Source organism: Octopus bimaculoides, chromosome 2, assembly GCF_001194135.2.
Source record: "Octopus bimaculoides isolate UCB-OBI-ISO-001 chromosome 2, ASM119413v2, whole genome shotgun sequence".
NCBI lineage: Eukaryota > Metazoa > Mollusca > Cephalopoda > Octopoda > Octopodidae > Octopus > Octopus bimaculoides.
Genome location: NC_068982.1, coordinates 98,817,604 through 98,835,980, shown reverse-complemented (window position 1 = coordinate 98,835,980; position 18,377 = coordinate 98,817,604). Strand labels below are relative to the sequence as shown.

The 18,377-nt window shown below is 33.4% G+C and overlaps 1 protein-coding gene across 3 annotated transcripts in view; it reads left to right on the top strand.

The window, feature by feature from the left end:
- The window catches only part of LOC106881395 (pyridoxal-dependent decarboxylase domain-containing protein 1), a 98,556-nt gene that overhangs the window by 12,584 nt on the left and 67,595 nt on the right, over positions 1-18,377 (top strand). Inside the window, exons 2-3 of one of the 3 annotated variants that reach the window (XM_052978494.1) lie at positions 7,325-7,378; positions 12,970-13,046. In XM_052978494.1, coding sequence (XP_052834454.1) covers positions 7,325-7,378; positions 12,970-13,046 — 131 coding nt within the window. Of the gene's footprint in view, positions 1-7,324; positions 7,379-12,969; positions 13,047-13,193; positions 13,200-18,377 lie in introns of those variants that run through there. The other 2 variants (XM_052978495.1, XM_052978496.1) reach the window with 2 other exon arrangements.

Here is an 18,377-nt window from a genome sequence, read left to right as displayed (position 1 = left end):
GGAATTAAAATAACGAATTGAAATAATAAGTTTTAGTAAATCAAAACAGTTCACATTGAAATGAAAAATTTGCAAATGCGAAATAGATTACTGTTAATAAACTGTCTGTTTATACCCATGAAACATTTGTCATTAAATTTCGGCATTTTTCATCAAATTGATGTCACTATGGCTAGTGCAAAGAATGCCGAAATTTTATGATTTTTGAAAGATCGATGCTGATTAGAAATCGATTTTAAAAAAAATTCCAAATGAGTAAGTGACCACATGGGCATAAACCCCACACACGTGTCAAGTTTCATCAAGGTCTGTTGGATAGTCTCGGAGGAGTTTAGGTAACAAATTCACAAATACATAGATTTGCCATTTATTGTTTTATATATATGTGTGTGTGTGTGTATATATATATATATAATATGTCAGTGTATGTGTATATGGATAGGGAGGTAGAGGAATTAATAGGAGGTTAGATAGATAATTTGGAAGGTTGATAAAATAGTTTATCCTATATGTGACCTGGAATGAGTCTTGTTGCTGGGCACTGTAGCTTATTTAGTGAATGCTTTCAAACTGAGGTTTCTTCATTAGACTTCTTAATTCATATTTTCCGTTCTTTCATGAGTAAAGATCCTAGAAGCGGTAGACATGGTTTCATGCATCTAGCTCATTACAATGGTTCAGGTTAGGTGGTTGCTTCCTAATAAAGTGTGTCTCTGTTATTCTGAGTCTAAATGTATTCAACCCACCCCTGCTAGTATGCAGTTAGAGAAATCTCATTCACAGATGTTAAAAAGGATAATGATGATATGTATGTGTGTGACCTTTTAGTAGAAAACAGACAACTTCCAATAATTAGAATATTTGGAAAACTCCCCTGGAGATGAAATGACCACAATCATTATGAATCAACTGATAAGATTTTAATGTAAAATATATTCTTAAATTTCAGACAAGAGTAACAGGCTCAATGATAGGACTTGAACCAAATAGCTATTTCTCATTAGGTACCATGTTAATGGTTATACTATGGAGTGCATATAACATTTCTTCTTAACATAGTTCATGGAATCATTACTGAGGTATCCAATATTACTATGTTGGATATTAGTTGAATAATCCGTCCCAATATGAAGTGGCTGACAAGACATCATGTGACAGGATTTGTGACTCTAGCAGAGCTGTTCATGTCCAATTTCAGTGACCACTATAATTACTTTATGACATAATTTATTTATATTCTATATAGACATACACAACATCAATATAAGAGATATGAAGGTATTGCATTTTGGATGTCCATAAGCTTATATAAATCTATTTGTAGTAAATATTTTTAATGAAAATCTTGGTGAGTAATGTATAATATCGGTTATAAGATGTTATTTAAGTTGCAGTAAATGTATGTAATCTAATCAACTACACAACTTTTGTATGATCTTAGCTTGACCTATTTTAAAAAAAGTAGTAATACCCCACTTTAAAAATCCACTAAAAATCCAACATTAGTTTGAGATTTTTATTTTTTTGTTTCTGCCTTTTTGGTATTTGATAGAGACTATGTGGGCTATTTGTTTGGTTGTTGATAGTGACATGGATTGATTGATCTGCTTCTGATCCTGGTGATTTTAACATCACATGACGATTACATTGGGTTGCTTTTCAAAAGAATGCACCAAGGCAAGTTCACAAAATACTTGTCAATTTGATAGTATTTCTACTGCTTACAGTGGTGGGGTCGACTTAGACTAAGCGGCAATGAGTTATAGTAAGTACCTTGGATATGAACCGTATACTAGCGATATTGACTAATCAAACGGAAGTCTGACATTTTATTAACGTGGTTGTCTGTAACTCTCAACTCAGTCATCTGTAACTTGCTTTATTCCAGTGAGTATATTAAAGGAAGGCTTCTAAAATATTGGTGTATGTGTCATCACTAAACTTTTTGATTGTTGTTGTATAATCCCAGGTGAACCTGAATTGAACATATCTATGGCTGGTAAGCAGGTGAAACTCTGATTCAAGTAAAACCTGCATGCACCTAATTCAGAGCAAGGTGTTCACCCCAAGCATGTAGAGATTAGCTGCATAGTGTATAGTGTGGCAGTCTGTTGTTTCTGTATGCTCGTACATAGTAATCACTGTCAGAGCAGAGACAGCTATTGTGAACTTGATGGAAGTATAATAGTTGCTGTTCTTTTATACTTGTTAGTGTGCATGTTAAACTCAATTATCTTCTATGATGTAGGTTTCATTACAAACTAGAATCTATGTCTCTATTTTACTAAAAGTTTCATACTTTCTATTTTCATTTGTTTTGTGAATCTGAATTTTATATATGCACAGTTGTACACATAAATGAAATCTACTCTATATATGTATACCTCTGTAGGGGTGAACTGAATTTTCTATTAACAATTGTACTATTTGAACTATTTAGGAGATGTTGCCCTGGATTTATTTAAGGATCATTTATTTGAGAAGGTTTCCTATTTCATGTAGTTCATCAGTGATTGTTATTATATTATTAGTTATTTAAAGTTCTTAGGGTGTGGACTTTCCAGTAAATCTCTCAGGAGTTCCTGTGAGTCATCATCATTACAGTGTATCCATATCACCAACACTTTGAGATGACTTGATCTTTCTAGCTGAATGTTGCTATGATAGAGAAGGTAAATTCGTTATTGTAAGCAGTGATAACAATATAGAACTAACAAGTGTTTGTTCAAATGTTTGCTATACCAAGTTCAAATTCTTATTTGAATAGACCTAGCAATTAGTTAAGAGTTTCTGTGAAATGTTTTAAGTAACCTCTGATCTATTTACTACTTTGTATATTATTGCTAGCACAAACCCACTCCTTACCAAGTGGAGCAATTCTCAGAGGTGGGTCATTAGATTCAATTGACAGATCATATACAATAAACCATCCCTGCCCTCCTGATAACACATTGATTTCCCAATTAATTAACTCACAAATATGAATTACTTACATCTTTTGTATTGTATGGTAGTGTGGCCTCAATTTTTGTTTATAATTCTGAATTGGAACTATTTCATTTCATTTATTTTGATAATGTCCCTCTTTTGTAATTAGATAAACAAAGTCATATCTGTTGAGAATATTATAGAAATTATCCCATGTTTATTAGAACTGTTTTCTTTTTAGGTTTCTATTTTGAGTTTCAATATAAATATTGACTCTATTTGTTTGGTGTAAACACATCAGCTATGCCATTTCAGTACAACAATGAAGAAAATTGGATCTATTACTTAGACTATACATACTTCCAGAAATGGAAGACTGCAGCAGACTCCATAAACTTGGTGATGCTAGGTTGAGGTTAGTTAAAATTGTGTGTTTGATATTGTTTGAACTGCTATGTTAGTAGAATAGGTAACTTTCCCCCCTTGTTCACAGGGATATTTGGTCTCTTAATTATGTAACAACTTGTGCAAGACAAGACCTGTGGTCTTTTAACCATTTATATGCTTGGCAAATTTGTTAACAGTCTGATGACCTACGAAAGACAAATCAATTTGGTACGTTTATTGTTAAAGACATATGCTCTACACTCTAAAAATAAAGAAATTTCGAAACCCTAAGAGAATTATATATTATACATTTGAAAATGAAATGTACAAATAAAGCATTGACATCACAAACTATTAGAAAGTAATAATTCTGAATAAGAAGTGATATAAGCATAGAGATAACCTCCTTTGTCCTCTTATTTGGGGCAACCTTTCTAGTGCTAGTGGTATGATAAAATGCATCCAATCTACATTGCAAGACATACACAACAAGAAATTTGGTCAGTTTTCTCTGTTGTGTTAAGAGCAAACTGATGCAAAGTGCAACAAATGACAAGATCTGTCCAACCATGACAGCATGGGAAAACAGGCACAAAATGATGATAGTCAAATGTTTTTAGACAATTTGAAATATTTTCTAAATTATACAGTTGCCAGTTTATATGCTTGCTCCTCATCATCGTCATTGTTGATGCTGTCATGGATTAAGTCTGCAATTCAGCATCTGCTCTTATATCTCATTTCTTTGTTGCTTTAGCCATGGTATAATGTTATGAGTTCTGACTGGAGCTGTGGAGTTAGATTTGCAAGCAATTACTGAGTTTAGTCAGTAAAATTGTATCTATTCCGAGTAACTCCATAGCTGTTTCTGACTCCAATTGAAATTAAATTGTAATATAATGCTCATGGTATTGTATCTATGATGTAAAAAAAAAAAAAAGAACTCAAATCTATTATTTACATCGATTCAGTGAAATGAATATTTTAAAACAGTGACCAAACAGAGGCATTCTCTGAAGTAGCAATTTGCATGAAATGGTTACAGGTACTTCCTGAATGTTTCTGAAATACAGAACAAAGAAGTTAGAAGCATTTGTAACTCAAAATTATCCTTTTCATTGAGGACTTCGAAGCAAACTTAGTGAAAATGGAACATTCGAGAGTAAAGTGCCACTGCTTAAATATCAGAAAACAACCAGTCAATTTCCAAATACAGAAATGCTAGTAAGATTTTTCAAATGAATTATAAGAAGTAGAAAAATATGACCACCCATTGAGAATGATCTTTGTTTACCTACAAATTATTTGTGATGTCGCTAGAGCAACAAGGACATCCACTTAAGTTAGTGGTAAAAAACTTATTCACTTAAATCTTATATTCAAACAATGGCTTAATCACAAAAAAGGAAGGCTTTTGTAAATAATTGAGTTTATTGCATTTAAAATGGTCATTTGTTAAGTTGCTTTACGTGTCAGTCTTTTAGTTTCAACATAGGTGTACTTAAGATTTATGGACTGATAAAGAGAGAGACGTTCCTGATTTTCTTTCTGAATGTTTTTTTAGTTTATCCTTTTACTATGAAGTCTTCTTGTACTTTCACTTGCAGTTGATTTCTCCAGTGCATCTGATACATTTAAAATGCATTGGATATATCAAATGTCATCATTGTTGGATTTTTGTCCATTTTTCCCACATCGACATGGGCTCAACAGATTTGCAACACAGCAATCTTTTTTTTGTGTATCTCGACTGCTAATACTTTACATTATCCATTTACTGACTCATTAATGGTGTTTTTAAGCTTATGTTTTGCTTTTGTTCTTTTTTTTCACTGAATACTGCTGTTCTTATTGTCAGCCAATGTCAGGCTGACTGTATGTTGGTTGCCATTCAACAATGAACCAGGTGCTACAGTATTATGGTTTAAGTAGTTATGTGTCTGATCACTGTTAGAGAGATAGATAAGCGTTGTGCTATGTAGGATAATATATCTAACCTCTGGAAGGTTAGTATTAGGAAGTGAATAACAGTGCTATATGGCTTTGTCTATTCGAAGGATATAATGATAGCAATTGCTTAAATCAGACTACAGCTAATAAAGGATACAATGGTAGAAATTGCTTAAAACAGACTACAGCTGACGAAGGATACAATGGTAGAAATTGCTTAAATCAGACTACAGCTAACGAAGGATACAATGGTAGAAATTGCTTAAATCAGACTACAGCTAATAAAGGATGCAATGATAGAAATTGCTTAAATCAGACTACAAATAATGAAGGATACATACAGTGGTCGTAGTTGCTTAAATCAGACTACAGCTCATAATGGATACAATGGTAGAAATTGCTTAAACCAGACTACAGCTAATAAAGGATGCAATGATAGAAATTGCTTAAATCAGACTACAAATAATGAAGGATACATACAGTGGTCGTAGTTGCTTAAAACAGACCACAGCTTTTGGAGATAAATTGATTTACCTTGACTTTACTCACTTATGCTTTATGCTCTGCATGTAGTGGTGGTCAGCTGCCACTCCTCACTCCTTCCAGGTCATGTCTCAAAACATATATGCTTGTTGCTGCCATAAAGGGTTCAACAATACAGATTCTGACCATCCTTGTATTCATTTCTTCAGTGATATGATCATCGGGATAATGTAACTAAACACAACTAAATGCTTGTACAGTTCTCTAGTCTCTCTTATTTCCTCTTTGTTGCACAGAAGTATATAATTGCCACAGAAGTATATTTTCAATTAGAATTTCTTTTCATATATTATTTTTTGTGTGATGTGTATATGTTTTGTATATTATCTTGTGTCTAGTTAAGTGTTGTTCCTTTTTTTGTAATTGTCAATGTTGTTGAATGCTGATCTACTGATGCAGGTCAGTGCTATATTTCTGCCTGAGATAATAGTTATACTAGTTATTGTGTAGTACTGACCTTATTTTCTCTTGACTATTGTTGACTAATATTATATTTCTGACAGAGAATAAAACAACTTACAAAGGAATTAAAACCTTGACCTTTAGTTTTAGTTTTCTTAGAACTGATGTAGAGAGGAGACTCCAAAACTGACTTGTTCTTTGTCAAGAAAATTTTATATTTCAAGGCCTTTGTGAAAACAGAATTTAAAAAATGATTTAGTATTATAGAAGCTTCAGTTTCTGGTTGAAAAAAAAAAAAAAAGAAAACTTTTTATTTTCCTTATCATCAGCTGAGATTATTAGGGAATGACTATGATCTCTGAGATAATTTTATGATAAACACAAAAAAAAGTTTCTTATTATTATGTTAGTCATTATCATGTCAGGATGAATAGCAGCTGTGAAATGGAGATGTTTTGGCAATGATTTCTGAATATTTGCTGTGTTGATTTCCTATACTGCAAAAAAAAAAAAAAAAAAAAAAAAAAAAAAAAAAAAAAGAATTTGTTACTTTGGAGTGTTGCTGCCTGTCATTGTTGCTTGTCTCCAGCTGTGATCACCCTGTCTTTTATTCAGAGCTGTATACCTTGTACTGCATTATATAATGTGGTCTTTCCATCTTTAAGATGATAGGGTATAATTTACAGGGAATTTGACTACTATTTCTAGCAGATCAAGCATCCACATCGAGGTTCCCTCATTGATTTGTTGTTACTGATGGAAGTGTGCAAACTAATTGGCAGGAGCCAAGATTGTAAATATTGTGATTACAAAATGAAAGACTAAAATAAAGTGGTGTTATCAAGAGTATGTGATAAGATGTATTAGAAAGGAGGTTATTGATGCAATTGGTAGGGGAGATGACAGCTTCTTAGAGAATGTATAAGTTTGTGGTGTTGCAGACAGAAAATACTCTACATGACTGCTGCATTGGAGCACCTCGTGAGAAAACAAAAATTTCCAGTTGTTAGGTCAAACATATAATCAATAGGTAGGGATTTAAGCCAAGATTTCTTGATGTGAAACTTTATGTAAAACTATACAAATGTTCACAGTAACAATGTAATGTTTTCAGATTCTCAACGGCAAGAAATTACTGGTGAATAACACTATAGTGCAAGTCATTAAGGTATTTGGATTTCACTAATTTCCACTGATGGGTTACTAAAGAAGGAATGATATTTTGGATATATTTGGACTGAGAACAGCAAGTTTATAAATGGATGCATTAAAGAGGTTGTGTTCTTGAGACACACAAGTGGCTGCTTATGTATTCATTTGTAGTTGATTTTTTTTTGTTGTTGTTTTGTTTTTGAAGCTGATGTTAATAAGATCTGACATTGGCTATGATTGATGAAGCTGTGATCTAGGTATGCAAATATTTGAGTAATATGAAGTTTTTTACATGTTTCTGTATATATATTTTTATCAGAGGAGGAGAGATAGTGTCCAGACCCTCCTAACTGTTGAGATTTATAAGTGGAGAGAAAGTTACAGAAGCTGACTGCTCTTTGAGGAGGGGCAAGAGTGGGAGAAGTATTTAGTGCAGAATTTGGGTGATGAGACATTTGTAGGGATGTAGGACAGACTGGTGCGTGGAATGGGTGTATGTGAAAGGAGTATGCAGCTAATGAGCTTATGCTTGTAATGTGAGTTTATTCTTGTTAATCAGAGGAATGGTTTATTTGGATGCAGTTAAGACTGTTTGTTGCTAACTTACTGTATAAAATATCTAAATTGGTAATATAATTCTTGTTATGAAAGAATTCATTTTCTCCCTTCATCACTTCACAGCTGCATAAAGGAAAACAACTCCATATTCATTTAAAATATCTTCCCCTCTTGTCATGCTTTTGTATGAAACAAGAATGGCTTGATAGCTATCATAACTAGGTTATGAATGAAAACATACAATAACATAGCTAGGTAAGTGCAGGATACTGTACTTAAGGAAGGTGAAGTAAACCAAAAATAACTATAAACCCTATGAGAAATTAAAAATAAATAATTTGTGATAATAAAAATTTAATTTGAGAAGGGGTAGAGGAGAGAACCCTCAAAATTTTTATCAGTCAAGAGTTAAAGGTGTGCAGTGATTTCTAGTAGAGACAGTAACACGTTTGGACATGTTTAGCATTATTGGGTCTCTTCAGCAAAGTGTAGCTTACCAAGATCTTAATGTAGCTAGTAGAAATAGCGTTTTGTGAGAACATTCACTGGTTAGGCAAATGAAATGATTGACTTTGGAAAATTCCTCAAGAGTGACAACTATATGCAGGTTACCATTCTTGAAGTGGTGAAGCAAAAATACTTTTTAATTAATTTAATTTGCCTAATAAATTAATTCACTTCAGAATATCTCTTGAGGGGTTGCATTTTGCTGAGGAGGTAAAAAGTGAACCAAAATATGATTTGAGTGGTCACTGGAACTACCAAAAATCAAACTCACTTCCCCACAATTGCATATTGCTGATGAATTTTTGATTGATTAAAAATTCAGGAGTTCACTCCTCTGCCCTTTCTGAGAATAAATATTCATTAATATTGATGAGTTTTGTCTCATTAGAGTCACAATTTCAATTCATTAAAAATAATTATTGAGTTTACTGCATTAAATCTAGTAGTCTCTGTATTCTCCGTACAGAATTCAGATTTGGTAAATTTTTCCATGTCATAGCATAGCTATATATATGTAGATGCATAAGTTCCTCATGTAACTTAATGAAGACAACCCTGAAAACTACACTGTGAAAGTATAAAAAATTTAATTTCTCAAACCACAATAAAAGCAATATACACTGAAACATGGCTCTAATGAAAACAAATTGCCTTAAGTGTAGAGAGGAATAACACCTCATGTTCTGGTGCCACAATATATTTACTTTCATTATAATGAATAAATCTGGTGTTCGAAAGAACATCTCAGCTACTAGATACTAATTCTATTGCTGAGTGTTATACTGTATAAGTATCTTGAAGTATTAGAGGCAACAGCTGGAGTTATTTGATACAATCCAAGTCAAAACTACTTGTTTTGTCTGACCTAATCATTATGCACTAGTTTGATAATTTTGATCAGTATATATGTATTATACAATTACTACATGTAACAAAGATTCTTTTTCTTTCCTAAACTGGACTTAACCAAGTTTTTTCATTCTGACAGCCAGCTGTTTTAGAATTTCTTTATTCTCTAATATTTTATTTTATTTTTTTTTTTTACTATCTTATTAACTGTTCATATTCCTAATGTCCTTCCAAAAGAGAAAAAAAATGTGTGTGAATCTAATAGAAATGGTCTCTCTTTTGATTACATTTATGATTTGGGGTAGTCAGTATTTTAGTAGTTGTTGATCAGTTTTCTCTTGTCTTGCAGATTTGGTCTAATGTCTCTTTCATTATTCTTTTACTGGTTCCTGTCAATGAACTGTGAATATGCTGAGGCACCACTTTCAAGGAACTATGTCAACTCCAGTATTTATGTCTGGTACTTCAAAACAAAAGTCATGGTGGTAGGAAAAGAGAAAGTAAACATTAACATCGAACTGGGCTGTGTGAGAATCAAACAAGTTAAATTCTACAAATATCCTGCAACCCAAATCTTTGATGAAAGCAAATGTAAGAAAGAAATTAGGACATGGCAAGAACAGCTATGGAAAAGCTTAATAACATCTGGACCAACATAAGTGCCTCAACTAAGTTAAAAGCAAGGCCAGTGTGAGTGCTCATTCGACTGATAGACATTTATGGTTGTGAAGCATGGACTCTGAACAAATTTGAAGAGAGCATAATAACTGCATTTGAAATGTCATTTGAAATGTGGGTGTATAGGAGAATGTTACAAGTCTCTTACAAGAACCATTGGACAAATGAATGGATATTACAAGTGGATGGAAGACAACCCCTGAACATTGTGAAAAAAAAAAAGAAAAGAAAAAGCTTATCTATTATAGCTATATCTGAAGAAGCAGAGTTCTGGAAAACATTATCATAGAAAGAAGAGTAGAGGGGAGAAGATCAAGAAGCAGGCAAAGAACGCAATGTATGGACAATATCACGAGCTGGTTGGACAAGAGTGGCAAAGCAACTACAGAACTCATACTCAATCAGGAAGACTTTGATTATAATGTCATCAATGCATTGCAGGCGTACAATACATGATGACAACTTCATTAGTCTCCTAAGATATGAAATGCAAAGACGACATTTTGTAAATGAGATAACTCAGACATTTTTGTCTGAATGTAATGGTTGTCACCCCACATTGAAATGAGCATCTATGTGTATGCGTGTATGTATGTAAAAGGAGAGCACAAGCATTTGGTGGTTTGGAGTCATGCATTTGGCACCAATGACATATAAATAACAACACAAAATTGGCTCTTTACAAATCGTTTGTTTTACCATCCCTGTTGTATTCTTCTGAAACATGGATGTGTTACGAAAGACATTTCAAAGTGTTATAATGGTTCCACAGAAATGTCTTTGTCACATTTTAAACATTAAATGGAGCTTTTTTTACTTCAGACATAGATTTCTTTGCATCTGCAGGCATCACTTCAATTAAGTCAATGATTCTGAAGAATCAAATGAGATGGTCTGGCCATATTGCTCGAATGGTGGATGAATACACCCAAACAGCTGTTTTAGGGCGAGCTTGCAGAAGGGAAATGCAGTTGGTGTAAACCTAAAAAGAGGTTTAAGGATGGCATAAAGACTACCATGAAGTCACTTGGAATGGATTCAAAGGTCATAGAAACCTTTGCTTCAAATCAAGTTGGATGGCGAACAAAAGTGTGGAGTGGAGTGAAAACATTTGAAGAGGCCAGGGTAACATATGCAAGACTCAAGAGAGATTTAAAGAAGAATGTTGTGATTGAGAAGGTGAATCTCAGTGGCCTTTTTGTGTGCACAGTGACAGACCATGCTTTTTTTTCTGGGCTCAAATTTCATTTGAGGCCCATGAAAAACGAACCTCCACCAACTATTTTGCCTATATATCTGTGTACACCTTTCAATGTTGTGTATGCCATAAGGTCTGCAATTCTGATGGAGGCCTTGAAAGATCAGAACTTAACTGCAGCTCTTGGTGGTCCAGATTAGATATGCAATCTATGTGTGTGTCTTTTCAATACATTGCCTTGTTTAAAAAGCCACATCAGATGCCATTATGAATCTAAGGTGTGGGTACAAGAGGTGCTCAGGTTCTGCATAAGGAGTAGACTCTGTGTGTGTGTGTGTGTGTGTGTGTGTGTGTGTATGTATGCATGCATGTGTGGCATTCATGTATGCATATATGTATGTATGTATGTATGCATGTATGTATGTATGTATGTATGTGAGTGAGTTAGATAGTCAATCAATCCAACCAAATTTCACTTACAGACCATTGATCAACTTGATGTGGCAGAAGAAGGCTCCAGCTCAAAGTTTAGCAGCACATTGATATTGAATTTGGAACTGAATTTGTTGGTTATACCATAAAGCACTTCTTTGGGATTTTACCCCTATCTACTTTCAAATGGTCTCTGATTAATAGCCATAATATTACTTAACCTTTGCTCAAGTATAATCTCTGTCTCTTTAAAATTGCCTCTGTTCCAATAAACTCACTAACTTTGTACTCCTGTCCTCTCTACCTGTAACTCTACTTTCTGCTTCCTAATACCTCGTACACTCATATAACTTGATACTCTACCTAACACGTGTACACTCTGTAAAGTGGTTGGTGTTAGGAAAAGCATCCAACTGTAGAAATCATGCCAAAACAGATATTGCAACTTGATCTCTTGTTGAACCTTCTGACCCATGTCAGCATGGAAAATAGACATTAACTGATAATGATTATGTGTGTGTGTTTGTCCTGTTACTAAGAGATGTTATCAAAGTTAAAATGAATGTTAATTGTGGTGATGGTTTTAGTTGGGTGTTGATCACAAGTAGTGAAGGTGTTTTGTGCACATTTACCTAGGATATGTACTGTCTGCTTTGGTGCTGTTAAATGAGATTAAGCTGTTGAACTTCAGTTGTAATTTTTTGTAACTAAGTCTTTGTCAATTCTGACCATGCAGGTCTTGAAGGAGCCATTACGAGTTCATAAAAGTGAAATATAAGTGCAAAATAAAGAGAAAGAATGTAGGATGATGTCATTTGCATAGAAATGAATAAGGGGTGGCATAGGATGTTACATGATCATTCTCAGATGTAGCGTTTCTGGCTCTTTAGCCTTCTTCAATGGGAAATACCGAAGAGAGGTAACTCCGAGCAGATTTAAAACCATGTGCTTTAACTAAAGCACAGTCAACAGCATTGACTGTGTTTCATTGTTGGACCACACGGTCGTAGACATTCAGCATCAAGTATCAGTGCCAAGCAGTAATTATGACTACGCAAAATTTAGGTTAGTTAAAATATGTTCATGACATATTTCAACCTACAGTTATAGATGTTATTTATTAGTCTCTAATAAATTGTTTTGCTTCTCATTTTCAGCATAAATTTGAAATTTAAAACAGTGTTACTTTCTATTTTGTTAAGTATGTATTAATTTTAAGAGAACCATTGTGTATGCATGTTTTACATGTGAATTATATCATCATATTTTCAACTACAAACAGCGATAGTTTGCTATATATGTTTGCATGTCACTGTATTTCTTATAACTAAAAATAGAAGGCAGTTTTCTGCAGCGAGTGATTATCTAAATTGTTTCTATTTCAGTATTTTGATCACCCTGTATTGTCCACTGTAGAAGACAAAGTTGGTGAAAGTTTCAACATAATTGAAGACAGTAATATGTGAGTAGTCTCTTGCACAATATATGTTTTGAATGCAACTTTTGGTAGTTGGTGGTGGGGGAGGAGGAGGATTGGTTGTGGATGAGGGTCATATTATTGACCTCATTTACTTTATTCATATTATCAAATTTAATTGCAGAGAGACAGTAATATTGGTTGACTGTCTTGTCTTTTTTTTTGTATTGTCTTTTATCTTTTACTTGTTTCAATCACTGGACTGCAGCCATGTTTGGGTACCACCTTGAAGTATTTAGCCTAACAAATCAACTCCACTTCTTATTTTTAAGCCTGATTCTTATTCTTCTGGTCTCTTTTGCTGAACTGCCAAGTTACAACCATGTAGACAAGCCAACACCAGTTTCCTAGCCACTCAACACATATGCATATAGATGATGGGCTTCCACACAGTTTCCATCTACCAAATTCTCTCATACGGTATTGAAAGCCTGGGGCTAACTAAAAGACAGAGTGCTCAGACTGTCACATGATGGCACTGAACCCCAAATCACATGGTTGCAAAGCAAGCTTCTTAATTACACAACCATGTTTGATTTGATGTATAATATTAGTAATTAAAGTTTTTGGTGATTATAGTTTTGAGAAGATGATTGATTATTTGATTTTTACCGCTATGTTTTCACTTTCTTTTCTTAATAGACTCAGCGATAGTTTCAGAAAATTTGGGCCTTAAATTTACAGTTTGTGTAACTGTTGTTGTTGTTTAGACCCAGGTCAACCCTTATCTACAAACTTCTGATCAAAGACATTCCAGCTCTCAGCATTCTGTTCTTCTCTAAGGCAGGGGTTTTCAAACTTTTTGACTTGTGGACCCCTTTATATTTCAGGCTTTACCTTAGGGACCTCCTTATAAACGCTTATGAAATTTACACATGAATATTTGTTTAAAATAACATATTTTTACATTTATTTATTTAACAGTATTTAACAAATAGGTTTATTGTCAATTAAAAGATTTCAATTAAAAAACATTTATAAAATCAAATTGCCCATAAAAAGTATTTGCTGTCCATAGACCCCTTGTCTTGTCCTTGCGGACCCCCTGTGGTCCGGGAACCACAGTTTGAAAACCCCTGCTCTAAGGCATTGCATATTGAGGGCTACATTATCTAGTGTGTCTCTGCTTTCAAAATAGTAGTGTAATATGAAAGAAATTTGACTGCTATTTCTTGCAATTTCAACAGCCTCTAGAGGCCCCTTCATTGAATTGAGTGCAAATATTTTTAGGGCTAGATGTTCTTCTTACCTTTGTGTACTTCTCACTCCTCTGATACTCAAAAAAAATACTAATAATATATTTGTATCAACATAATTACTTATAACCACTTACTATTTTTAAAATTTGCATCTGTGTGTATGTATGAATATGCATGTGTGTGAGTGAGTTTTATACGAACGCAACGTATCAAAACACTTTTTAATTATATTATGCTTCTACTGCTTATGGAAGTAAGTCATATCACCTTTATGGTATTTTTTTTCAGGATAAGCTAAGTCAATTATCTTTTATAGAAACACAGTACCACACTATAATAGGAACAAATGGTCCTTAGTCTAGACTTCTAGTACCTTAATGTCTCAGCCATCTGCAATTTTCAGTATCTTGAGTACATGCCAGAATTCCAGAGGTAGGTAATGTAAATAGCAGAGTGTATGTAATTAATTAATAAGACATTGTATTTCATTTCACTACAAACAATGGAAATTCTAATTTTAGATTCAAAATCAGCCTTCTCCTTTACTTATATCATATGGATGCTTATATTGATTAATGTGTCAAGTGGGTGAGAGTATAGCACATTCTCTGTTTTATCTGATTTTATTGCTATTTGCAAGGTTGCAGCGGTGGAGTATTTCTCTTAGTTCATTTTGGAGGGCAGTAGGAACATGAAGAGGTGAGAAGGCATGAGTGATGTTGGTGTAGTTTGTGCAAAGCTTTACAAGCTGGAATACAAAGTGGAAAAAAAGAAATTTCTACAAAGAGATTTGCTTGGCATGAAAGACTGAAGGTAAGGTTTGGTATGGAACTTTAAAAAAAAAAAAAAAAAAAGAGGAGATTGATAATGACAGAAATATAAGAGTTTTGGAGTATATTCACGAGTGGTTCGAACACCGCTAGCATGTTCAGAAGAACAAAGTTCAAGTGAAAATAATTATCAGTGAGGAGGGTTTTATCACTCACACAAATAGCTTTCATTTGACATCTTCTTTAAAGAAGCTATCTCAACAAAATAGACTTGTTCTTAGGTGACATGTTGTTATAAGACTTGTTTTTAAGTTCCACTATTGCACCTAATTAATTAAAAGTTGTATTAGTTCTCTTGTTTACTTGGAGTTTAAATCATGATTGTTATGACTATATGGGGACAGTAATGGATATAAAGGAAGTGTAATGGTCAGAAATATTGTATATAAAAGTGTTTTGTTAAAAGACCTATTGTGTAAATGGTGAGGTAATTCACAGCCTAATAAGTAATAGGTAATTGATTTTCATGTGTGGCTGGATTTTAAATTTGTTTCTTTTTTGGTTTTGATAATGGTAAAAGGGCAGTGTTTATGATCTTTGCCCAAACTCTGAGTTTAGTTTGTATGTATGGAGTGGGAACTATGACTTCTGAGCTACTGCTACTCTACTATTTTGATCCTTGTTAGTATTCTGACTGGAAGTTTGTAGATTCTTGAGGGTCTACCAACAAATAGGGCAGTCTCCTGAAGTATTACTTAGGGGATTAGTTCCTATCATATCTGCTGGCAGGTTACTGCTGTAAAATCAGTCCTACCTTTATTTTCTAACACAAAAACATGACATGACAAAGGTGAAGTAGGAAGTAGTATATGAAGATATTTAGTTATCTGCAGACTGGAGACCATAGTGATGATAATTATCTGCAGATCATGAAGATATTTAATTATTTACAGAAAGGAGACTATAGTGTTTTATCATGACAGTGGCAGTAGAGAAGTTGTCTTAGTGGACACCGATCCCTCTCTGTCCTGTACTAGTATTTTGCAATTCAGAGTGACTAGGGTTCCTACACAAGTTGTTTTCACTTGAGATTTACTTGTCTTAATTTTCCTGAAGTAACTCTGTGTTGTTTCCATTTGCAAGACTATGGATAATAGCAAATTATCAAAGACAGTAGAGAGAGAGAGAATGTTGAAAATTAAACAGATGTATGTTATTGCTAAATATTGATGAAAGAGAGGGCAGAATGGTTGAAAGGTAGAGAAAAAGTAGGAGTGAGGAGGAAGTAAAAAGAACCTGTGGTAGTTGAAGGAGACTCAAGGATAGGGTAGATGAAGTCCAGTTGACAACAGTATACTAAAAATACTACATTGATGTAGTTACTAAATGTACTATGTAAAACTGTTGTTAATTTAAACTACAGTAAGTAGTTACTAAATGTTCTCTTTAAGGCTGTGGCTAATTTAGACTCAATGAGTATTTAGTAAATGTACTATGTAAAACTGATGTTAATACAAACTACAGTTAAATAGTTACTAATTGTAATAGTTACAATGTCTGACTGATAAAGTAAACCATTGAAAATCACTGATCAAATATACCTCTGTGGTACTTTGATTTCAAGGCATCAGTATCCATCCATAGACCTATTTCTTGCTCCAATAATTGTTGACTCATTAAGTCATTTTATTCTCTCTTTATAATAAATGGCAGGCTATTCTAGTATAGACTAATAGAATAGTTTTTTGATCTCAATGCAGTATTCGTATGCTGCATTATTATGGAATAAATGTAGAATATCCAATACCACATTATCTGCACAACCAAAAAAAGGGAGAAAAATAAAAAGTTAATCATTTTGCAAGTAATACGATACTATCATAATTAACAATACAAAATATAACAAAAAATAGTCACTGTTTCTCTTTAGAATATACTATCATTCTAATTGGCAGGCATTATTCTTGTTCTTATTGGTCTGTTAGGATTATTTGTTGCAATTATAGTAGAGTGATGATCTGATCTGTTCCCTTCATTTACTATATCCAAACTTATGCTATCAGCATTGCTGTATGAGTTGTTGTACTTGCTTAGCCCTTTAGCATTCAGATTACTCTGTCAAATGTATTGTTTATTTATTCATATTATTTTGAATTAATTATGTATTATCTTGTAACTTTGAAGTTTCAATAATGTAGACATTGTAGGTTAGGTGTGAGATGTTGGATCTGGCTTGTTTGAACATAAAACAGAATATTTGGGCCAGATATGGCTAGTTTAACTGCTAAAAGGTTAAGGATAAAATTATCTGGACTTTCCAGTGTAGTACATATAAAGTTAAAGATTATGCTATGAAGTGATTGCATGAGTAAATCCTAGATGGCTTTCATTATTCATTAGTGTTCTTTATTCAACTGTTTTCTTTTATTGCATTAGATATAACTGAGCAATTTCCATATCTCTTTATTGTTTTGTTCATTTTATCTATTTTATTTGATGAAGGATGGCAACTCCTAACCTTAAATGCTCTTTGACTGATTGCTTTATCTCTAATGAAAATAGTTTAGTTTAGCAAACGAAAGGAATAATAAAGAGATACATTGAATGACACATAAATATGAAATACTGTCTAAATGTAAGAATTGCTCGTTTTAGTAATCTTTTCCAGTCCTACAATATCAAATGACTGTCGCTGCCAAGATATTCTTGATAAGTGGCCAGTTGTAATCCTGATGAACCTTGACCTTTATAAATCTAATTATATCTGTAAAGTGGTTTTTAATAAGCTGTTGCAATTGAATCTTTTCGTATAAGCAATTTGTCTATCTAAACCAGAGTGTTCCATCTCTTCATTGTTTTTCCTATCACCGTTTGACATATAAGTTGTTCCCTTTAACAATTGCAGAATGTCTGCTTAAGGCATTTGCAACCAAAACTCTCTCTTCTTGGATGAAATTGCATTTCATGTGGGAACTCTGTGAGGTAGTCTTCCAACAATACAGTTTAGTAATTTTTGATAACAAATAAACCAAATCTCAAATTGGAAAGCTCTTGTTTGTTGATCTGTAACAAATTTGAATTTTTGTGCTAACAGGTTATGTCACATTTGTTTGAGTGATGTAGCAGGGGCTTCTAACTCTGCTGTATGTCATTTCTTTTCAATATCCTTCAATCTATATGAACAGAAATTATATTGGGTGTCAGTTTTCCTTTAGAATAGCCATCAGTGATTCAGATGTGTCTGTTTCAAGAGTAACTAGTGAATCGTATGTTAAAACAAATAAAGAAACTGCTATAATACTCTTTCTCTCTCTCTCTCTCTCTCTCTCTCTCTCTCCCTCCCTCTC